Source organism: Puntigrus tetrazona, chromosome 22 (genome assembly GCF_018831695.1).
Source record: "Puntigrus tetrazona isolate hp1 chromosome 22, ASM1883169v1, whole genome shotgun sequence".
NCBI classification, from domain to species: Eukaryota; Metazoa; Chordata; class Actinopteri; order Cypriniformes; family Cyprinidae; genus Puntigrus; species Puntigrus tetrazona.
The window spans coordinates 4433697-4457567 of NC_056720.1; the positions used below are offsets into that span (position 1 = coordinate 4433697).

The 23871-nt window shown below is 41.0% G+C and overlaps 2 protein-coding genes and 2 long non-coding RNA genes across 5 annotated transcripts in view; 3 read left to right on the forward strand and 1 right to left on the reverse strand.

Annotated features, from left to right (window-relative positions):
• LOC122327422 (T-cell surface antigen CD2-like) overlaps positions 1–4926 on the forward strand; it is a 109427-nt gene extending 104501 nt beyond the window's left edge. Inside the window, exons 4-6 of the mRNA XM_043222781.1 lie at positions 3649–3765; positions 3837–3913; positions 4761–4926. Coding sequence (XP_043078716.1) covers positions 3649–3765; positions 3837–3913; positions 4761–4808 — 242 coding nt within the window. The 3' untranslated portion in view covers positions 4809–4926. The remainder of the gene's footprint in view (positions 1–3648; positions 3766–3836; positions 3914–4760) is intronic.
• On the forward strand, positions 121–1964 carry LOC122327608. Its single transcript, XR_006247689.1, has 3 exons — positions 121–209; positions 375–1275; positions 1544–1964. It is a non-coding gene; the product is annotated as an uncharacterized LOC122327608 (long non-coding RNA).
• LOC122327597 lies at positions 2528–7932 on the reverse strand. Its single transcript, XR_006247677.1, has 3 exons — positions 7832–7932; positions 3661–3742; positions 2528–2925 (listed from the first exon to the last, which is right to left on the reverse strand). It is a non-coding gene; the product is annotated as an uncharacterized LOC122327597 (long non-coding RNA).
• An 11731-nt stretch (positions 7933–19663) lies between these two features.
• LOC122327418 (SLAM family member 5-like) lies at positions 19664–23411 on the forward strand. Of its 2 annotated transcripts, none has more exons than XM_043222773.1 (6): positions 19664–19977; positions 20732–21046; positions 21121–21423; positions 21534–21641; positions 21744–21805; positions 22737–23411. In XM_043222773.1, exons 1-6 carry the CDS (start codon positions 19794–19796, stop codon positions 22788–22790), a joined length of 1026 nt encoding a protein of 341 aa, XP_043078708.1. In that variant the 5' UTR covers positions 19664–19793; the 3' UTR covers positions 22791–23411. The 2 variants fall into 2 exon arrangements, with proteins under 2 accessions (XP_043078708.1, XP_043078709.1); XM_043222774.1 differs by lacking the exon at positions 19664–19977 and adding an exon at positions 20284–20411.
• Positions 23412–23871: the final 460 nt, after the last annotated feature.

The window sequence follows — 23871 nt, forward strand, 5'->3', positions numbered from 1 at the left end:
GCATATACAATCGATTTCTGTATATATATATATATATATATATATATATATATATATATATATATATATATATATATATATTTTACTATCACTTATCATGGATCTGCATTTCAGAAGGAGGCGGGAGAAACAACTGGCGCGCTTTTTCTTAGCGTCGGTTTCCATAAAGACTCGTCGTCGATCTGCTGAGATCAGGGACATACTCCGTGGTGAATAAACGATGGGGGGATTTCTACGAGATCGCAGTTTCTACCTACAAACACTGCAGATAATTGAATAATATATATTTTTTACATTAAAAATCGCCTTCTTGATAAATTCACGTTTTTCTTACTTGACTGTATTTTTAATTGATTGATTTTATTTGGCTGCAGAGCTGCTCTACGGGAGGGAACTCAGACATGACAGCAGAAGCAAAAGAACCCCTTCACCTAAAGACTGAGCACACATCAAACAAACGGCCGTTGTAATGCACAAGCTAAACTTCTTCAGCGCTTCTCGTAGTCAAACCACAGCCAAACCGACCGCAGCAGGTTTTAGGTTGAGCCATGGCTCACATCACGCTCTCAGAAACGAATGCTACGAAAGCTGTCACGCCACACAGATGATAACCTTAAATAACCTTCTAATATGTATCATTTATTTGCTAATATGAACAAACTGTGGTACCAATATGTACTTTTGAGGTACTAATATAGCTTATTTAGGTACCAATACCTACTTTTTGAAAGAGATGGCTTTGTGTTTGCTTGTGTGTTTGCTTGTGTTTGTGCGTATGTGTGTGCGTGTGTGTGTGTGTTTGAGAATGCAATAAGTCTGACGATACAGTAGATAGACTTTGACATTTGCATAATTTGATAATTAATAGAGAGAGAGAAAGAGAGAGAGAGACTATATAGACTATATATAGAGACTATCTGCATTCTGACCAGTATGGAGGTATTGAACTTTCTAAAATAGGCCAAACATGTACAAAGCTTTCAAAAGATTCCTAATGTAAATATGTGACAGATATGTCAGATAGAACCTTATAATTCCATTATATATGTATATATATGTATATATGTATATGTATATGTATATATATGTATATGTATATATGTATGTATATATGTATATGTATATATAAACATTATATATAGGGAGGGTCAAACTCTGTCGGGGAGGATTCACACACCAGCTTCAGTAGTAGTCTTATTAGATCAGAGTTGTCGCTGAACAACCGAAGAAAATGTTTCACGCGCTCCTTTTTGTTCTTTTTGTGTCGTCTGATTGGTAAGTTAAAATTTCATTTTTAGACGTCATTTATTTGAAAGGGGAAAAAACTATTTATTATTGAAAACAATCAGAGAATCTCCCATTGCAAATTCACACGTATTGTTCTGCTTTAGACTTTTCAGTGTATATATATATATATATATATATATATATATATATATATATAATTTATTTATTTATTTATATATATATATATATATTTATTTTTTTATTTCGTGTGATTCTAGGCTTTCTAATCCAATAAGAACATTAATCTGTTCATCAGGTGTGTTTGGCGAGTCGGTGTCGGAAGGAGATTCTGTCACTCTCAGCACTTATCTTACTGAAATACATAAAGACGACAATATTATGTGGAAATACGGAAAGTATTTCATAGCTGAAGTCTATCCAAAATATGGACTCTTCTTTACACATAATGATGTTCTTGACGGGAGATTCAGAGACAGACTGAAGCTGGACAATCAAACTGGATCTCTGACCATCATGAACATCTCAACTCAACACGCTGGACTCTATGAAGTAAATGGAGCAAAAGGATTATTTAAATCATTTAGTATTTCGGTCAGTGGTGAGTATTTGATTGATCATTGACGTATTCTTGTTTTATGAAAGAGAAACATCGGTTCAGTAAAAATCAAGCTTAACCCATGGCATTTGTGGCATAAAGTAATAAAAATAAAAAAAAGAAAGAAGCAAAGCAAAGGCCTTGTAGTAAAAGGTAGTTTTTTGAGACATAAAAGTAGAAAAGTACGAATGTTAAGCATATAATTTGCCCAAAAACTAAAATTAAGTTATAAAACTGCTTAGAAAATAAGAACGTTACACTTTAGTTTAGTACTTAAACAGTATTTTAGTATTCACAGATTGACCCCACTGACTTCCATTGTAAACATTTCACTGTAACTTGTTTTTTTTTAAGAAACCAAATTCTGAGGCATAAAGTACACAGCAAAATTTCTTGAAAAAAAAACCCAAATAATAATAAAAAAAAAAATCTCACTTTTAAATTAAAACATTCTATGGGATGTTCAATGAAATATTTTTGCAAATCTGGTTTATTGATTTTAAATGTCATTTTTCAGTACAAAACGCTAAATAATAACTATAATATAAAATCGATAATATAAAATCAGGTTGCAAAAAAGTGTACACTCCAATTTTTGTGTTAGATTATGAAATTGTAATCAACAGGAATTGACCAGCAGATTAATCGAATCAAATATTATTCATAAATAATTGATAATGCTGACAAAATGGCACTGTATGTGGCATTTACACACACACACACACACACACACACACAAAAATATTTTGTAAACATTTTGTAAAGCAATGCTAATAAATTTTAATTCTGTCAAATTTGGTTTGCAAAGTCAAACGGTGATGAGTGTTTCACGTGACACCATGCAAGTTACCCACAAAGGAAGCCACTGCTTAGATTCATGCACCAGATTACAACACACTCAAAAATAATATTGTACAATAGATCTATCCATATTTATTTTATTATTTGATGTTTTCAGCTCGTCTGCCTGTTCCTGTCATCAGCAGTAACTTTTTAAACTGTTCCTCTTCATCATCCTCAACATCATCCTCAAATTGTTCATTGTTGTGTTCAGTGGTGAACGTGGGTCATGTGACTCTCTCCTGGTACAAAGGAAACAGTTTATTTTCCAGCATCAGTGTGTCTGATCTCAGCATCAGTCTCTCTCTACCTCTGGAGGTGGAATATCAGGATAAAAACACCTACAGCTGTGTGATCAACAACCCCATCAGAAACCAGACCACACATCTGAACATCAGTCAGCTCTGTCACACGTGTTCAGGTATGGTGATATTAATATGACAAAAACTATAAAGATTACTAGGAACTATACTCTTATAATAGCGTTTGCTGCCGTACCATGGCCGCAGCATGCTCAGTGATGTCATGCAAACTTCCTTGATTAGTACGCCGGAATAAGAGGATAGTTCCTAGTCATATCTGTCTGGAAAACCGCAACATTTCATTTTCCACCAGTCTTAGTACATGATATAACTACAGAAGAGTCGCATTTTAAATTTGACAAATATAGAAACTCTGGTCATTTTTAAACAAGATGCTTCTGGTCTAATCAGTGATCTGTGTTGAGCTATTCTATAAGTGCGGCTGAATGGATTCAAAAATGGTACAACTTAACTTTTTAACGCTGGTGGAGTTGGAGAATGAGCCTGTTTTCAAAAAAAGTGGACCGTTCCTTCAAGAACGATTCTTAGAACCGTATCTTCATCGTTATCTTTATAGTTGTCACAATCAATGTGAATAGGCCTTTATATATGGTTGATGTTTGATAGACGTATTCGCTATTGGCATATTTTTGTCCATTTCAGATGAAGGCCTACCTTTACTAAACGTAGTGCTGATTTCAGCCGCTGCCTTCGGGTTTCTATTGATTGTACTTGCAGTCCTCTGCATCTTCTGCGTCTGCAAGAAAAGTCGAAAAACAGGTCAGGAGAGCATGCGATTATTCTGTAGAAGTGTTGATATTGAAAACTTTGTTGTTTTAACACATCTACAGTTATTGTTAAGGCAGTCTACAGACGGAAAGAAGAGAGACGGGATTCAGAATTGTGTAAAACAAAAACAAAGCAAAAGGTAAGATGTAGCAAGTCGTTGCAGTCAGTTAGTCTTGCCGATTGAAGTCAGTGAACAGACGTGGGTGGTTCATAAACACAACCGTCACGGCTATTTTAGTACAGACTGGCAAAAAGGGCTGTCAGTCGATTCAATTTTTATTCTATTTTAATCCCAAACTAAAATCGGCTGCTAAAATACCCCCAAAAGATACATTAGAGCTACCGTTGAGTAAAATGTTTAGGCTACGATGACGTAGCATATAGCATAAAACATAAAAGAAGATCATTTGAGAAACATTTTTGACACTAGTGACCTTCTTTTATGTTGCGCAAAAGAAAGTAAGTCATTCAGGTTTGGAAAAATGAGTAAATGATGACAGAACGTATTTAGTGTTGGTAATACCAACCGAACAATTGTGCCAAAATGAATGTATGGAAATGTATGGATTTTTTTATGCAAAGACCCACATTTTTTTCAGTACTTTTTAAGGGCAGTGTTTTATGCTACTTGAGTTTTTTACTTGAGGGAAGTAGGACACAGAGTTGTTGAGCCTGGTCTCGAGCTGTTCTGCGGTTAATTTTTACTCTGATCTCAGTGCAGCTTTAGCAGCAACTGGTTTCTTTGCAGACATGCTGCAACTTCCAACTGAGCTTTTGCTTTTGTGTGAAAGACAGTCATTCTCATTGAAGACGCTGATGATTCAACTGTTTAAAGGGGTCGTATGATGTTACTAAAAAAGAACATTTGTGTATTTGGTGTAGTGCAGTGCGTTTACGCAGTTTAAGGTGCAAAAAAACGCACAATTTTCCACATTTCCACGTTTCTGTTACAGCAAGTTCCTGATCGAGTTTGTGTTTCCTTTCAGAAATCGAAGAAGGAGGCTGTTTATGAAAATGTTCCTAAAAGACGATGATCAAATAATCAAATTTTATATGTATTTATCTGAGAAAATGTTCTATTTTAGTTGATCAGGAAATGTACGTACAGTGATGTCCATTATTAAACATTTCAACCTTCACTCTCTTCCATCCACTGTTCTTATCTTTTTTGCAAATGTAATTCACAGTACCACACAATAAGCTCTCCTGGATAGTTTGTCCAATGTATCACAAACACATCGCTTTCTAGTGTCCAAAGTAGAAAATCGCTTCGGTGTGTTTGGTGAATCAATGTCAGTGATGGAGGGAGATTCTGGGAATTTAACAAATATTTTTACTGAAATAAAATCCTTTTACAAAAGGATAGTGTGGGAATATGGAGCTCAGCTGTCAGCAGTGTTGGGTACGTTACTTTCAAAAAGTCATTAATTACAATTACTAATTAGTACTTGATCGATATTGTATTTAAATTGCTTTACTAATTACTCTGAATGAAAAGTAATTCAGTGATGTCAATGTTCAAATCGTTATATAAGGAAATCTAAGCATTCAGATACGTTAAAGGCTGTTCCTCACATTCGTATGGATTACATAATCAGATAATATTAGTTTTAGCGTTCAAAACAAACTGAATTTGTTCGTTAAAAGGAGGACACTAGCTTTCAGATATGGGAAAGAGCTACCTCATAAGTAATAATATATGTAAACGTTATTTCCGCGTCCAACACACAGCTGTTTTTTTTGTCAGTGTTGTGGAATTTTATTGTTGATTTGGAGGCGAAGTCACTTCCCGAGCAAAGAGACTCGTACAGCAGGATTTTAGGTGTCAGGAAAAACTTTATTGACAAGTCTGAGATAGCCGCAGTCCTCCTCTCCCCCTTCAGTCTTGGTCTCCCCTTTTTAAACCCCGGCTAGCGTCCCACCCCACATACCATTAGTCCTAGGTAAGAGCATCTGCGTTCAATCTTAGGGTTTTTTGTTTTAGTCCCTTGTCAGTTCTATAGGGTCTGTGTGCGTGCGTTTGACATGTGGCTCCCCTTATTTATGGTTTCTTTCTATGAGAACCTGGCGGCTTATGACCTTTTTTGTTTTACCAGATGGTTTGCGTTTTGCAGACCCCATTGCCTTTGCACACAATCTTCTAGCAGCAGACACACTTATGTTTTAGACTGGCACACAAGTAACATATAGTTCACTTGCAAACTTATAGAGATTAGAAAATAAAGCTCCGTCATCAGCAAGCCATGGGCATATTTTTTAGGAGTTTATACTTATTTTTATAGAGTTTCTATAGGCTTCTCTTATCTGGTTTAAGCTGGAAGTAGCTGGTTTTAGCTGGTCTCTAAGCCTGGTTAGGCCAGCTTGGCCGGTTGAAAATGTAGCCAAAACTCCTCAAAAACCAGCCTGCTGTCCAGTTTAAACCAGCTGGCAGACCTTTTTTCAGCAAGGAAGTTACAATGCTTTTGGAAAACAAAGCCCTGATTTACTTTCTTACACTCTTCTCCGGTATGGCTGCGGATGCAGCTGTTTCCTCCAAAGGAGCACTTCCTGCATCGACAGTGAGAGAATAGACGCCAGGAAACATGAATTGCAGAGAATTATTGTCAAATGTAATATGAGCACCAAGTTTATGCAGCAAATCTTGTCCCAAAAGGAAAAACTGAGCATCAGGTATTATTGCAAATGCATGCATTGTAAACAAAAGAGAGATCATCTTTAGATGTCACAGGTAGTGTTGGTGTCATCTCACATCGAACAGGGACACAACTTATTCCCACAGAGTTGAACGTTTTCCCTGTAATAGAGCTCTCATAAAATTTACTAGACAGAGAAGACTTACTAGCTCCCGTGTCAATCAGGAACACATATAGTTTATGATCAACATACAATTCAATGAAAGGCAAAACAGACGGAGTATTAGGGTATGTAATGGAGATCATTGAATATGCATCACAGGAGAGCTGACTCTGATGGGAATACCTAGAGAGGATTCCAACTGGTAGGATATTGCAGGTTTTGTTTCTGCTGCTGAGCGTTTGGGACTTCAGGCCGGCGCCTGAAACCACCCAATCCCAATCCTCCTATTGTCAAGAGTCTTTTTTTCGACAAGTCTTGGCGAAATGTCCAGATTTTCCACAAAAGAAACAGACTTTAGACTCTGCTGCTTGTTTTGTTCGGGCTTTCACATTAAATTGCATCATTGCAGGAGCCTTCACCCGATGAGCCTCAAATGCCCCTGCGGTGGAGAGCTCACACAATCTGCGAGACAAAGCCTCAACCGCAATATCATTAATATTTGGGGTAGTCAATGGAAATAACTGTGCAGTTTCTTTATGCATATTATTTAGGAATGTATTAACAAACAATGGAGAATGTTGAACTGGTGGGATGGCTGATTCCTCTGTCCATGCATTCTTAAATCGATAGAAAAATGCAACTGGATTTTCACCACTTTTCTGTTTAGTATTTGCAGCACGCAACAACTCTTGTTTAGCTGAAGACAATTTCACCAAAAAGGCAGTTAATTGTTTAAAAAACTCAGAGTCAGCCCACACCCACGCATCATCATCATCAAAGTCAATAATTCGCAATGTGGAACGTCATTTGATGGTCTTATAATCTTAATTTCATCAATCAGTTCCTTCTCTGTAATTTCTGGAGGCAACATTTTGGTCAAAATGAAGCGATAATCACGCCCATTAATGGTTTTGAAATTTCTTGACCCATCATTCAGCAAGGATGTCTCCTCAGGTTTAATGCACTTTTCACAATTTCTAGGATGCCCAAATAAAACACAAAATAAATTTTAGGCCAAAAGAAAAGTTTCAGATCTATATTTTTCATGAAATCACTCTTTGAGACAGAGAAACTCTAGCTAAGTGTGGGTACTGATAAATCAGTCCAAACCATCCACACTTCGTCCCACAAACAATGTGTGAGGAAAACCCAGTTATCCTATTGTTTAAAAAATATACGAGAATATCCTTTTGTTTGCCAAATATGTTCAAACAAAACGACATTATGAGAAAGGAAGAAATAAATTAAAAACATTTCTTACCTGTCTCTTTTGAGAAATTCCCGAGATGACGAGCCCCCAATTGTTAAATAATTAATATCGTTTAAGGTCCCGCTGTTCTCGTAGAATACCTCTAGATGAACACTAGGGGGAGATATAAAGAAAATCACGTCTAGGAGGAGGGAAAAAGATCCGACAGAAAGGGGGGAGAGTGTTCAAATCTAACAATCATGCACGTTTGTGTCACATTTTGCCTCTAAAACCACTGCTGTCAAATCAAATGACTGAGAATGAGAAAAAATAAAACACAAACACACACACTTTTGTGTTTTTCAAAAACAAAACAAACCAACAAAAAAAAAACCCACTGCAGTGTAATTACCCATGCTCTCTAGGTCAAGAATTATAAAAACATGTTGAAATATCTACATATTTCTATGGTAAATTACCTGTTTTTGCCAAAAATGCATTTTTAATCATTGATTTAGGTGGTTATGAGCTTTTTATAAATACCATTCCTGCTTAAAAACATGCTTGTTTTTAGCTGGTCCATTTCCTGGTTCATGATGGTCCTTTGCCAGCATGTGACCAGCATAAACCAGCATCCCAGCTTAAAATCCTACTACTGATCATACTATCATACTCTACTGAAGTTTAAAACTTTGAACGTTTCTGACTCTTGCTGCTGTGCATCTGTTTTCCGACCCCCTGGCAAATCGAGCGAGTTAGCCAAAACTTAATTATAAGCTTTATATTATAATTATAAACTTTCTATTCAAAAATGGAACTTGTTGGAGTTGTGCATTGGTGTCCACCGGTACCAGGCTTTACATCATGTCCGCCTGGTGGACACGAAATGTTGTGTATTGACATATATGCACCTGTGGTCCTTCAGTCTCAATCGGTTTACTCTTTGTTCTAGGTCATAACATGACCTCCATATAATATCTTAGACTGGTATGGGTGCCGGAAGAATCTGAAGGAGTGAAGATTCTGACGCACAAAAGATATGTAGTTGATACGAACATGAAGTCCTTGTCATTCCTTTTTACTCATCTCACCCCGTCCTTTCCTATATAAATAAAGCAACTTGTGATGTGAGCTTTGAAGGCAAAAGAGGGAAACCGACAGCGCAGTCCTTGCAAGCTAAAATCCAAAGAACTTGTCTTGTGTTTTATTTCGCTTGAGTTGATCCTTCCTGGTAAAGAGCCGTTTGAGTGAAATAGTCTCAACAGAACTTGTCTGCAATTAACAGCTTCCTAATCAATTCAGCATTTTCCTACAGGAAAATGTCCCCAAAAACAACTTGTAGGTCTGCGTTTGACTTATTTTTAGATCACTGGCTTTTACGCCCTTGTTTCTTGAACAGTGAAAATAAAATGCAAAGCCCATGCTGGAGATTCAAACAAATTTATTGTGCATTTCTGTGCTAAAAACAGCAAAACAAAACAAAAAATACACATTTCCAATAAAAAGTTTGCGATTGGATTGTAAAAGTGTTTTAAGACCATTTAGTCTGAGTTTCCACTGCGTTTCCACTATTCTGGCCAGCAGGCATCACCGACGTTTCAAAATAGTGAACTGTTTTGCAAATCATTGGATCAAATCATCGTTCACACAGAATAAACCATCTCTGAAATGTCGTTTTTGCTCATGCCTACTAAGTGCCTTTGTTAAAGAATGTAAGAGTTTCTCACATTATTTGTGATTTACGGTAACAATCACTGTAATTTAGGGGTGCTCGATCCTGCTCCTGGCGATTGCCTGTCTTGCAAGGTTCACCTCCAGCTCCAATCAAACACACCTGAAGCAACTAATTAAGGTCTTCAGGATGGCTTGAAAATTAAAAGACGGGTGTGTTTGATTAGAGCAGGAGCTGAACTTTGCAGGACAGTCAATCGTCAGGAGCACCCCTAATATAATTGATGTTTAGTGTTGACATTTTAACTCAACGATTTAATGAGAGCTTAGTCCATTATTATTTCTGATAAAGACATTCCGACATTTTTTACACACTGACAGACAAACGAAAATGTTTCAAAAATTAAAATAGTGTGGTTTTACTTCAAGGCACTGTATCCTTTGTCCGACGGTTAAGCGAAATACAATAATAATAGATTAGCATCGGGAAAACAAACAATTGTTAACAGAGTACCAGTTATTGACGATTCATGGTTAAAAAATGTACATTTACATTTCATCAATCCTAAGAAGAAGAAGGAACAAGGAGCATAATATAATGCCAGAGGAAAATGCACTGAACATCTCAGCAAAGGCAAAGTGTTTCACCAAATCTGTTCCTTTCCAGTCATCTTAATGCTGGTTTATTTCCTGTGTAGCTGATGGACATATACAAAATCATGCTATTTATAGTTGGTCCAGTCAGGTTTAGTGTTAGTGGCTACATTAGTAGCATAGACTCCAGTTAAAACCAGGAGAAACACGAAGAAGAGCACTCGGTAAAGTAATTGCATAACATACAGCCATCGCATCAGAGCGTGTGAAGAGGTATGATAAAATAACATGTCATAACGGATTAGCATTATCCTGTCTTTGCGCAAAATATAAGAAAGAGATAATCGCTTAAACACTTCAGCAGCTTTGATAAATGCATATGCTGAAAAACAACGAACACTGATCTATCGCATTGTTGTTTTTTTTTTAACATGATTGCTAATGAACCATTTAAGGCTAACTCTAACAAAAATGTGTTTTTTTAAATGTAAACCAAAATCCTGGACTCGTGAAGAGAGTTCCAGTGGATCCTCTTTTCCCCACCATTTCTTAATTCTCTGTAGTGTCCCTTTCAATTAAAGTATTGATATGATGAATGTCGTTCCATTGTTTTGTGTTGGCAGCCTCTTCTGAATCCCAAGCGATGTCTTTATGAACATAATTCTCCTGTAAATACATAAATAAACAAACGTATGCTGTCAATCAATTAATTGTGATTAATCACATCCAAAGAAAAAGCTATACTGTGTAAAAGTATTATGTATATATAAACACTCATGCGTGTATATATTTAAGAAATGTATTTATACATTAAATCTAAATAATTTTGCATATAAATATATAAATATACACAAATTCAATACAGTAAATATTTTCTAAATATATGCTGTATGTGTGTATTTATATATATATATATATATATATATATATATATATATATATATATATATATATATATATATATATACGTATATATATATATATATATATATATATATATATATATATATATATATATATATATATATATATATATATATATATACCCAGCATTTAGACGTGTATTACTGTATTTAAACAAACACTTATTTTGGGTGTGAATAATTGCAATTAATCATCTGACAGCAATAAAAAAAACAAACAGATTTACACATTGTGAAATTAATCGACTTTTGAAAAATACTGCCACTGACATTTCAATGATACAAAATGTAACTAATGTGATTTCAATCTAAAATGTCTGTATTGGCATTTTCTTTTAAGACACTGTGATTTTGTTGCTGTTGAGTGTCTGCTTCAGTTGGTTTAAATATAAAACATGTAAAATGTATCCATAGTGTGTATTTATGTTTAAAAACATACCTACAAGAACCACTGCTATTTTAAAGTTGTTGTTTTTTTCTCCCCACAGTAAGTCATACTTACTCTGCAAGAACTTTAAATCAGGTCAGCAGTTCCAGCCCCAATCACCAGCAAAGCAACAAAACTTATTCCTGCCTTAGCGTCTGGAGACAGAGCTGAATTTGGAACAGCTAAAGAGAAACAGAGAGCATTTAACCATATATTTAACTTTTCTACTTTAACTATATGACATAATGATGTATCCTTTTCCTGGTTTGTTTTTCTTTTAAGGTTATTAACCTAGAGTCCACTTATTTAAGCCAAACTAAAAAGTCACTTTCTAACCTACTACACTACCAAATAAAAGAGTTGAAAAGTTATTCTGGAGTTGTTCATTGATATGCAAAAAACATTGCGCTTATAACACATTTGACATATTTTATTTCCTTAGATAAGATCCATCTGAGCTCAACTCCAGCTTTCAAAAATAATAATAATAATTCATCAATTACTCACAGCTGATATCAACATTGAAGATTTTTTCACTGCTGCTGCTGCTTCCGATGATCTTTAGCTCATATTCTCCAGAGTCTGTGGTTCTGGTGTTCGTGATGGTCAGAGATCCGGTCTGAAGATCCAGCTTCAGTCTGTCTCTGAATCTCTCAGTGCCTTTATTACACTGAACATCTGTACAGATAAAACTCTGATCTCCACTGATTTCAGCGATGCGAGTTTTGTTGAAATACCATTTAATAAGTTCTTGCTGCTTTGTTTCCACACCAGTGTGAAAACATATTGAATCTCCCTCCTTCAGAGACACTGAGACTGCATGTGATCCAGACACCCCTAAAGAAGAAATAGAAGCTAAATGCTATAATAAAATGCTATGATATTGCGGATACAATGTTTTGTGTACATACTATAAAGATTAATTAACAAAACATGTATGGCTTTTTAAATGTTTTAATGGCTATTTTAATGTTTTCTGGTAGCCTACATTTGATCCGTTTACGCAAAATACATCTTCGATATCTCTAATCATAAGTTATTCCTTCACCACATGCATGTGACATCATTAACCCGTAAAGCTCCCACCGCAGACCTGCGACAGCTCCATCCCACTGCTGAACGAGATGAATACCTTCTTTGCTCGCTTTGAGGCAGCAAACATCGACAAACCGGTTCAGCTTGGGATTGACACTTCACTGTATAACTGGCTGCTGGACTTCCTGACCCGGAGACTTCAGGCAGTACGGGTCAGCAGTAACAGATCCAGCACCATCACACTTAACACTGAGGCCCCTCAAGGATGTGTGCTGAGCACCCTCATTTTCACCCTGCTGACCCACGACTGCAATCCGTCACACAGCTCTTCCAATAACCATTAAGTTTGAGGATGACACGGCTGTGGTGGGTCTCATCAGTAACAGAGATGAGACAAACTACAGGAGTGAGGTGAGCCGCCTCGCAGGGTGGTGCGGCGACAACAATCTCATCCTGAACGTGGAGAGAAGACTTCAGGAGAGTGAACACCCGGCATGCTACTCTGACCATCAAAGGTGCGGCTGTGGAGAGAGTGAGCAGCACCAAGTTCCTGGGTGTTCACATCACAGAGGACCTCTCCTGCCGAACAAACAACAGCGCTGGCCAGTAAAGCACAGCAGCGTCTCTACTTCCTCCCCAAACTGAGAAGAGCCAGATCCCCAGCCCCCATCATGTGCGCCTTCTACAGATGCACCATCGAGAGCATCCTGTCCAGCTGAATCACTGTACGGCGCCTGCAACGATTCCTGCCAAAAGACTCTCCAAAGCATTTTGAGAGCAGCTGAGAAGATCATTATTATCTCTCTCCCTTCCCTCCAAGACATTTATAACACTCGCCTCGCCCGCAAAGGTTTTTGCATTGCAGGTGACCCCACCCACTCGACACACGGCTTCTTCAGTCCGCTGCCACAGGGAGGAGACTGCGGAGTCTCAACTCCGGATAGATCAACTCAGGACAGCTTCATACATCAGGCTGTCAGGAAGCTGAACTCTCTCCCCTCCTTTCCCCTCCTCCCACTTCTTCTCTCCTTTCCAGCACTGACCATAATTCTTTCACATCCCATGACGCCAGTTAAAAATCAGGCTGCTCTGTGAGTACATTTGCACCGACAAGCTGTTTGCACTACGTTCTTATTTGCACTGTTTTGCACTCAAATCTGCCAAGTGCCTTTATTTATCTCTACTGTCACTATCTGTACATAATTGCATAGTTATATATATATATATATATATATATATATATATATATATATATATATATATATATAAATATATTGTGACGAGCGTCCCGAGCAGCCATCAGCGTCGTCCTGGTAACAGACGAGGAGCACCTGCATGCACTCGTTACAGGCTGACCGGTCTCAGCTGTTGCTTGTCAGCAGGGCGGGATAAAAAGGCCACGCAGCACAGTGTCAGAGAGAACTGTCTCCATGCTAGAGATAACTAACGGGTCTTCTCTTATCCCGCAGAAAGCAGTGTATAGACCGGTCAGACGGCACCAGAGGACACGGATTCACCACGCACCTTAGAGAAGGGGAGAACGAAGGAAGAGGAAGAGAGAGAGGAAGCACGAGCACCTACACGGCACGGACTGGCACAACCACCTACACTTCTAGAAGATTATTTGTTTTTTTGTTAATAAAACCACCCTCTGGGGTTTTTGATTTGAGCCCTCCTTGCTGTGTGTTTCTTCACCCCGCCACACTGGTGGAGAATGCGGGCAAAAGTGTGAAGAAACACCGGCAAGCGATCTCGTCTCCCCCCCCCTTACTTTTTTTCTTCTTGTCTCCCCGTTTAGTTTGCCGTGTGGCGTAGCGCTCCTTCCCCGTCATGGAAGAGCTGCTACAAAGGCTCACCGAGATTAGCGTCCGCCAGCAACAAATCGTGGAACACCTGGCTACTCGACAGGGCGAAACGGAGCAGGAGCTCATCGCCCTACGAACCGCCGCTGCCCAAAAGATTCCGCTACCGGACCCTCGAGCCCAAGCCACCAAACTGCTGCCAAAAATGTCCGCGGATGACGATCCAGAAGCCTACCTAAAAATGTTTGAAACGACAGCCAACGCGGAAGGTTGGCACCCGAGGAATGGGCGCGGATACTAGCCCCCCTCTTAACCGGCGAGGCGCAGCGCGCGTATTTCTCCCTTTCTTTCGAGGCGGCAGAGGACTACACGGAAGTGCGCCGAGAAATCCTCTCCCGGCTCGGCCTCTCACCGATCGCAGCGGCCCAGCAGTTTCACAGCTGGGAGTATAACCCCCGCCTCCCCGCCCGTGCGCAAGCAGCGGACCTCGCGCGCCTTACGCAACACTGGCTCCTCGACGGGACCTCAACCGCGAGTCAAGTGGCGGAGCGAGTCATGGTCGATCGGTTTTGAGAGCCCTTCCCGCTCCCACAGACAGGCAGTCCGAATGCGAAGCCCGACCACAACCGCCGAGCTCGTCGAGGCAGTGGAGCTGGCGGATGCGGCCCAATCTCGGGAGCCTGGGGAGCGAGCACCGCTTTTTCCCCGGAGGGTGGTCCAGGAGCGACGCATGCCGAGAGGGCACGCCGAGACCAGTACACAGGCCGGCGGTTCCCTCTCCACGCGATGAACCCATGCCCACGGAAAATCCGGTGCCCGCGTGGCTGGCCGGCTGTATCGTGCACCACGAGCCACCCCAGGGAGCTCCAGAAGCCAAAGTCCGGGTGAACGGAAACCCTTTCGGGCTCTACTGGACTCAGGCAGTGCCGCTTCCTGGTGCGCACGAACGTTCTGGCCCCCCGTACGGAAAAGAAAACGTTCATTCCCATCACCTGTGTACACGGGGACACACTGCAAGTTCCGGCGCGACGTGTCCACATCTCGGCCAGGCCGGGGGCCTGGCCAGTGGAAGTCGGACTGGTGAAGGACCTCCCCGTGCCAGTCCTGTTGGGAAGGGATTGGCCAGGTTTTGACCAGCTACTCGCCGCCGCCACTCAACCGGCCAGCCCCAGAGGGAACCGCCAACAACCCCGGCAAGCCCGCAAGCCACGGACCCGCCCGGCGTTGCTGGCCTCGGATAGCGGAAGAGAAGGTGAGTCCCCCTCCCAGAGCTCTAACCTGTTTTTTGATGTTTTTCAACAGGTCTCGAGAGGGGGCTCGTTCGCCAGGGCCCAAAAAGACGATGACCGCCTTAAACACTGTTGGCCGCAAGTGCGCGTTATAGAGGAACAGGATGTGCGGCCAGGGCCACATCCTCTCCCACATTTTGTTGTAAAAAATGGCCTGTTGTACTGTGTCGCCCAGCGGAGGGGGGAGGAGAAACTGCTGTTGGTGGTGCCAAAATCAAAGACTGAGGCAATCCTAGAGCTGGCACACTCCCATCCAATGGCAGGGCACCTCGGAGCTGCCAACACAGCCCAACGAATCCGAGACCGGTTTCACTGGCCGGGTCTCGAGGCGGACGTGAAACGGTTCTGCCAGGCCTGCCCAACGTGCCAGCTAACGTCGCCTCGCACTCCTCCTCCCAGTCCTCTCATCCCGCTACCTATCATCGACGTGCCCTTCGAGCGCATCGGGATGGACCTTGTGGGGCCGTTGCCGAAGTCCGCCCGGGGACACGAACACGTGCTGGTTATTGTCGACTACGCCACCCGTTACCCGAGGCGATATATCCTCCGAAGGCCACGGCGAAGGCAATCGCCAAGGAGCTGTTCCTTCTCTTCAGCCGGGTCGGCATACCCGCCGAGATCCTGACCGATCAGGGTACCCCCTTTATGTCCCGGCTAATGGCTGACCTCTGCCGGCTGCTGCAGGTAAAACAGATAAGGACTACGGTCTACCACCCACAGACGGACGGACTGGTTGAGCGATTCAACCAGACCCTCAAACAGATGCTCCGACGCGTGGTGGCGGAGGACAGGCGGACTGGGACCTGATGCTGCCTTACATACTCTTCGGCATCCGGAAGTTCCCCAAGCCTCAACGGGCTTTACACCCTTCGAGCTCCTCTTGGCCGACAGCCTCGGGCCTCCTGGACGCCGCCAAGGAGGCCTGGGGAGCAGCAGCCGGCAGCCCATCGTACCGTCGTGGAGCACGTCAGGGAGATGAGGGACCGGATAGACCGCGTTATGCCATTAGTCCGGGACCACTTATGTAAAGCCCAACAGGCTCAACAGCGACACTACAACCGGGCAGCCCAACCACGGGAGTTCCAGCCCGGTGACAAGGTCTTGGTCCTCGTTCCCACGGCAACCTGTAAGTTTCTGGCGACGTGGCAGGGGCCATACACCGTGATGGAGAAACTCGGCCCGGTTACGTATAGATTACATCAGCCCGGCCGACGACGAACCGACCAGCTCTACCACGTTAACCTCCTCAAGATGTGGAGAGGGAACGAGGGACAAGTCTCAGGCCTGACGGCCACCGGTCCCGTGGTTGTCGACACCAACCCCCATCTTTCGCTGCCCAGAAGGGGAGCTCCAGCACCTGGTCGGTCAGTTCTCTGACGTGTTCTCCCCTCGCCCGGGCGGACCCCCGCACCATCGAACACGAGATCCGGACGCCCCTGGAGTTATCGTCCGGCAGCGGCCCTACCGGTCCCGGAGGCTCGCCGGCAGGCTATTGAGGAGGAAATAAAACAAATGCTCAAGTTGGGGGTAATTGAGCCGTCTCGCAGCCCGTGGTCCAGTCCTATCGTGATGGTACCAAAACCCGATGGCACCCTCCGATTCTGCAACGATTTCCGCCGCGTTTGAACGAGGTCTCTGAATTTGACGGGTACCCCATGCCCGTGTGGACGAGTTGTTAGACCGACTGGGAAGGGCCCGTACATCTCTACCCTCGACCTAACGAAGGCTACTGGCAGGTACCCTCTCAAAATCTTCAAGAGCTAAAACCGCGTTTTCCACCCCTAGCGGACACTGGCAGTACCGGACCCTTCCCTTCGGGCTACACGGGGCCCCCGCAACCTTCCAACGAATGATGGACGTCGTCCTCCGACCCCACCAGAGCTACGCGCGCGCCTATCTGGACGACGCCGTCGTTCACTCAGAGACCTGGGAGGACCACCTAGAGCGGTTGCGGAGGGTGCTGTCCGAACTCCGGAGGGCTGGGCTCACAGCCAACCCCCGTAAATGTCACCTGGCGCTGTCGGAAGCAAGGTACCTGGGTTACCAAGTCGGGAGGGGCCTTATCCGACCCCAAGAAGACAAGGTAGAAGCCGTCAAGAACGCCCCGAGGCCCCTCACCAAAACCCAGGTACGAGCCTTTCTGGGGTTGGCGGGTTACTATCGTTGTTTTATCCCCAACTTCTCCTCGGTAGCCGCCTCCCTGATGGACCTGACCAGGAAGGGGCAGCCTGAGAAGATAAAGTGGACACCCGAGACAGAAGAGGCGTTCCGAAAGATCAAGAAGGCGCTAACGTCGGAACCAGTGAAAGCAGTGTATAGACCGGTCAGACGGCACCAGAGGACACGGATTCACCACGCACCTTAGAGAAGGGGAGAACGAAGGAAGAGGAAGAGAGAGAGGAAGCACGAGCACCTTCACGGCACGGACTGGCACAACCACCTACACTTCTAGAAGATTATTTGTTTTTTTGTTAATAAAACCACCCTCTGGGGTTTTTGATTTGAGCCCTCCTTGCTGTGTGTTTCTTCACCCCGCCACAATATATATATATATATGTAGTAGGTACTGTACGTGTGGTAGAATTGACAATAAAGCAGACTTGACTTAACAATTGCCTACGTCATTGAACTAATGTGTTTTAAGTGTTTTACCCAGTTAGTGCACTTCCAAAACAACGCATCTGACTATAACGCTTAATCGAACGAGTTACGTCGTAAACGCACCCCTTTTTTTTTTACCATCAACACAGGCACTGTTGTCACCTTGACCATAGTTTGCCGCCAATTTAGACTACTTTGAGTGCGGAAGAATGTTTGTAAGAAACGTCTTACCGTGGTTGAGTAAAAACAAGATCCCTGCGAGCAAATGAAAGAAAAGCTTCATCTTCAGTTTTGTAGGATGTGATCCAAATGAAAAAAAACACCCAGTTTCCCGCTCGCCTCAGCAGTGCTTGAAATGAACCCATGTTCACCCTGTTTAGAGTCTGTAGTGAATGTGAGATCTAGACAAAGGAGTATTGTGGAATAATGTGAGATCCCAACAAAGGATTATTGTTTTGGCACTAGGCACAGAGCAAGCTCAATATAGGAAAAGGCTTTATAATTAATCTTGCATTAACTTGACTACGATTTCTGTCGATCTCTAGTAAACATCCGAGTTAACTTTATTGTTGTGCTAGCAAACCATATAGAATATCGCCGTTTATTTTCATTATGTGAGTTCAACAGAGGCTTTTTTCGAGGTTGCTACATTAAAATTGCCTACACGCCTCTCACTAGCAGCAGCGCACTCACTAGTAGCCCGTAGCAACAAAAAATGCAAAAGTAAACTATTAATGTGGCATTGCTGGCAAAGTTCTCGAACAGGCAGAGATTTAAACTTGCAGTAGGCTATAAAACGCCCACCTATTTTTATTTATTATTATTTTATTTATTATTTTCCAACCAAAAAATAACATTCCCAGAATGTCGCAGGGTGTTTTTTTTTAAATAACAAAACAACATATACATTCCCTCGTGGTTGTTCTTTTGCAACCAAAAAATAATGTACCCAGAATTTCAGATCCAGTCATTTTTGGGTTATTTTTTTGCAGCCAAAAAAAAAACTAAAAAATGTTCCCAGAACGTTGCAGTCGGGATATCAGTTTCAGGTTTTTCAATGAATCATTTAAATGAAAAGTGAATCAGTGATTCAGTGAGTCATTCATAAATGCAGTCACTTGCTTTGTTTCTGAAAGAACCAGTTGAATCAATTGGAACGAATCAGTTGGACGACACCTACTGGCGCTTTTGGTTTTTTATTTACACTATTGTTTCTTTTTTAAATATTTTTTTTAGATATATAACAGCCTATTTGCATTTGCATATAAGTTTAATTAAAATACTTCTCTCCAAAGCTACTTTTTATGTCCATTTGGAGTTTTTTTCTAAATTAGGTAAGTGATGACTATTGGCTTTAATAAAAACATCATCTTGAGATCCTTTTTTTTTTAAACACATAACAAGACACATAATGGGAATTGTACTCAATTCACCTTTATTTCTTTTTATTACTTTTATTTAACAATACAAATTGTACCAAAGCGCTTTACACCAACCCCCCCAACCCCCGTCACAGGTCTATTTAAAACAACTGCAGTAGGAAGTGATAACAGGAAGACGAGATCTTAAACAGAAACTTATTCAGAAGGCGACATTACCGTAGGCTCTGTTTAAAACAAGTATGCATGTAAATATAAGTTCTTCATTGTCAAGCATTTATGTTTATCTTTTATCTTCTTTAGAAATGCCTGAATGCAATGTCGATACAAAGAAAGTCAACTTATAGCAGGGGTATCAGCTAAGAGATTTATAAAAAGCAGGGCAGGAATAAACTTTTCACCTTTTCATCACTCTCATTTAACAGATCGAAACACATTTTTAAAGGAGCCAACCGCAGCAGGTTTCGGTTTGACTCAGTTTGATGTTGAGCTACAAGGTGAGGTGGCAGAGGGCATTAAATATTTTTAAATAATGATTTTGGCATCATAAATTATTTTTTCACCATCATGTTGTTATAAGCCTTGTGGGTAATGATGTTAGCCCAACAGCTGCTGGTGGCCATTGACTCCCATAGTATGCTATGGAATACCAGTAACTGGTCCCAAAATTCTACAAAATAGCTTCTTTCGAAAATAATCTGTGTTCAGTGACAGAATGGAACAAATTTTTACTATTAGAGTCTGACAAGTATTTATATATAGCCATATGTCATTTACCAAGGAACTGCCTTTATAGGAAGGTCAGATGATGACGTGTGAGGTTTCACACAACAGATATAACAGCTCAAGTGTTTTAGAGCAGACTTTTCACAACTGAAGAAAATGTTTCATGTGTATGTTACGTTCTGCTTGTGCTGGTGGCATCTGAATGGTAAGTTATGTGTGTTTTGTGGTTAAACGTCAGTAACGTTCTTCACAGGTAGTAGTCACGGAATCTACTAATGAACGTTACTTTAATTTCAATGTTGACAAATGCAAATCCTGTCTAAAAATCATTTATTTTAAAATAGTCTAGTAGTAAGCACGAACGGCAAAAAATATCAAGAAGACATTTTGACGATATAACTGACTTGCATTGTGCTCCAGATGCTCTTCTGAATGTTTTCAATTCACATTTCGTTACAAACTACAGCTGACTTCAGGCTTTGTAGACCATCGGAGGCATTGATATGAATAAAATGTGTTCATCAGGTGTGTTTGGTGAGTCGGTGTCAGTGACGGAGGGAGATCCTGTGACTCTAAACACTGGTGTTATTAAAATAGCAAAAGACAACGACATTCTGTGGAAATTCGGAGCTGAAAAGACTCTCATTGCTAAAATGAATAAAACTAAACACATCTCCATATTTAATGGTACTGATGGAATATTCAGAGGCAGACTGAAGCTGGACAATCAAACTGGATCTCTGACCATCACGAACATCTCAACTCAACACGCTGGACTCTATTATGTAGATATTAGTGGACCAGAACTGACATCAAAGGAATTCAATGTTTCTGTCTATGGTGAGTAGAGATCAAATAATATTGTTGACCAGCTCTACCGAAATTTGAGTTTATTCTCAGATTTTTTTTTTCAGCTCTGCTTGTTCCTGTCATCATCAGTAACTTTTCATACTGTTTGTCATCTTCATCACCATCATCAAACTGTTCGTTGTTGTGTTCGGTGGTGAACGTGGGTCATGTGATAAATATGACTCTCTCCTGGTACAAAGGAAACAGTTTATTGTCCAGCATCAGTGTGTCTGATCTCAGCATCAGTCTCTCTCTACCTCTGGAGGTGGAATATCAGGATAAAAACACCTACAGCTGTGTGATCAACAACCCCATCAGAAACCAGACCACACATCTGGACTTCAGCAGACTCTGTCACACGTGTTCAGGTACAGCAGAACTGATATTGATGTTTATTCAGTGAGCTGATCTCTCAGTTATACAGCTTTGTGTGACTATGGAGATCAGTCTTACTAATGGCTCGTTTGGTTCATTGCAGATCAGGGCTTATCTTTATTGTACAAAGTGCTGATCTCCACTGCTGCTGCTGGATGTCTGTTGATCCTGGCTGCAGTCGGGATGTACTGTTTCTGCACTAGAAAAAAAGGTCAGAAAAGCAAACAAGTAATGCCTGTGTTGACATATTTATCTCTTTCAACTCTCTATCAACTTTGTTGTTTTAATATGACTGTGATTGCTGTTATTGTAGTCATGATCAACGAGATCTATGAAAATGCTTCAACACTGCCTAAACCAAAACCAAAAAAAACGGTAAGGTCATTTATGTCTGTGTGGCAACATGATGTTGAAGTATGATTAAAGCTTGATGATTGAAGTATTATTACTGTAAACAGCGTGGTCAGGTTTGATATTGTAACCAGTGCTGGGCATTCGAATACTTCCGAGTACCGCGTTGAGGACCATCATGGTGATCAGTGTTTGCTTTGGTTGTGTTGATCCTAAGTCTGCTCAAATAACTCGGCGACAGGAAATTTCGATGTGGTATGGTGTTCCTGTTTTCTATAGCGCTATTGTGCAGTAATATGCCGTAGCAGTATCTTGTGGGATTATAGGCCTGCATTATTTGAAGAAATACTTATATCTGATTCTGTTGCATGGAAATGAATAAAAATAATGTATTGCTATTTAATATTAAGATAACGCTTTACAGTAAGGTTTAGTTAGCTAATGTGTTAATACACATGAACATGAATTAATCTGCCTTAATGTTAGTTATCGATAATAGATAACCTTCGCTGTTAGTTCATGTTCATTCAGAGTTCATTAACTGCTAACAAGCACCACTGTTGATTTTAATAATGCATTAGAAAATGTTGCTAAATTACCGTCTTTATATGCAATGGGTGGAGCTTAACAGTCCAGCTCCACCTCTAACTCCACCCACTGGCCCCTCAGTTAGCAGCCTCTCTTATCATTGTGCTTTCTATATATAGTTATTTTGTTATTAAGGTTACTACAGGAAACTATGTATGCTGCCCTGCAGATAAAATAATATGCCTGTTTATAAAAGAAAGGTCAGTGATCATTAAATGATGCACAAGTTTATTAAAATGCTTACGTTTTGAATCAATGATCAGTCAAATATTATCTTTACAGAAACATAAGGTCTTATAATTATTGGGCTTATTTTTTTTCTTTTACTCACCAATAGGTTTCTGATTGAGTTTGTGCTTCCTTGCAGAAATCACAGGATCAGCTGTATGCCAATACCAGGCTAATAAATCAGCAATGTTGAAATAAATGTTAGAGCTCATCGGACACGACTCAAACGTCTTGGTTCGCATTCATTCTCTGCAAAGATGGCTCTCTGTATGAAGATTTCAGTTTTGTTTTTTTTTTCTCTCTACTGGCATATATACGTGAACTTCATGGCCTATTAAAACGTATCTCACCCTTCACCGTGTTCTGCCTCTATCACTGTATAGTCCTAGTTAAATAAATGTACATTTGAATATGGATTGTGTTATAAAAATAAGAAAAACAAACAGCACAACGTTTCCATGTAACATGTATTTTGTGGCGCAGCTCGTCCTATTTTCGCCTGCTCGAGGGCGCTAAACTTAAAACATAAAGCTAGGTTTTAATAAGGTACTTTACACAAACGACCTATAGCTATAGTGTTTATATAGTGTCACGCGGGTGGTACTTAATAGTAGGCTAACATACACTTATATACACCAGCAACATTAATATGCACCCTTAAGGAGTCAGTAAGATCCCTTTTAAGGTCTCACTCCACCACTGCCCACAGCGGCCCAACACAGACGGAAAGCCTGAGTCAGCCCTAAAAACAGAGCCAGCGGATATAACCACCACTCAGCTATTCTTCGCCAAAGAGCCTATATTAAAAATCAGCCCACAGAGCCTATATAGAAATAAAATAAAAATACACATAAAACACATACACATAGTCTGCATTTTAAAGTGGCTAACGTTTTAGCACATCTGATCTCTGGTAACAACTACGGGCGGCATAATAGTTAAAAGTGGACCCCTTTGTTTGGGTGTGAACCGTTGGTATTTCTCAGTTATTCAGGCTCTATGCCATTGAGTGATTTATAAATTAATAAAAGTACTTTAAAAAGAGACTGGTTTCTCTCGAGGTGTTTTTTCTCCATTCAGTCACTGATGGGGTTTTGGTTTTTTGTCATCATCTGACTTAGTTAGAGTATAAACAGGCTAAACAGGACTGGTGCAAGAACTGAGCCTTGTGGGACTCCGCGTGTCACGGACATCCACTTAGACTTACTTGGGTACCCGCTGTTTTTCAGATGGTATCAGGGAGCTTGCAGAGAAAGAGTGGGAGAGTTTGGTCT

What these genes read in the sequence shown, in the direction of transcription:
- LOC122327418 (XM_043222773.1), top strand. Translation starts at nt 19,794, where the DNA reads ATGCAATGTCGATACAAAGAAAGTCAACTTATAGCAGGGGTATCAGCT. An exon ending in TTTCTGCACTAGAAAAAAAG is followed by an intron (nt 21,642 to 21,743) that starts GTCAGAAAAGCA and finishes CTGTTATTGTAG; the next exon opens with TCATGATCAACGAGATCTAT. An exon ending in AACCAAAACCAAAAAAAACG is followed by an intron (nt 21,806 to 22,736) that starts GTAAGGTCATTT and finishes GCTTCCTTGCAG; the next exon opens with AAATCACAGGATCAGCTGTA.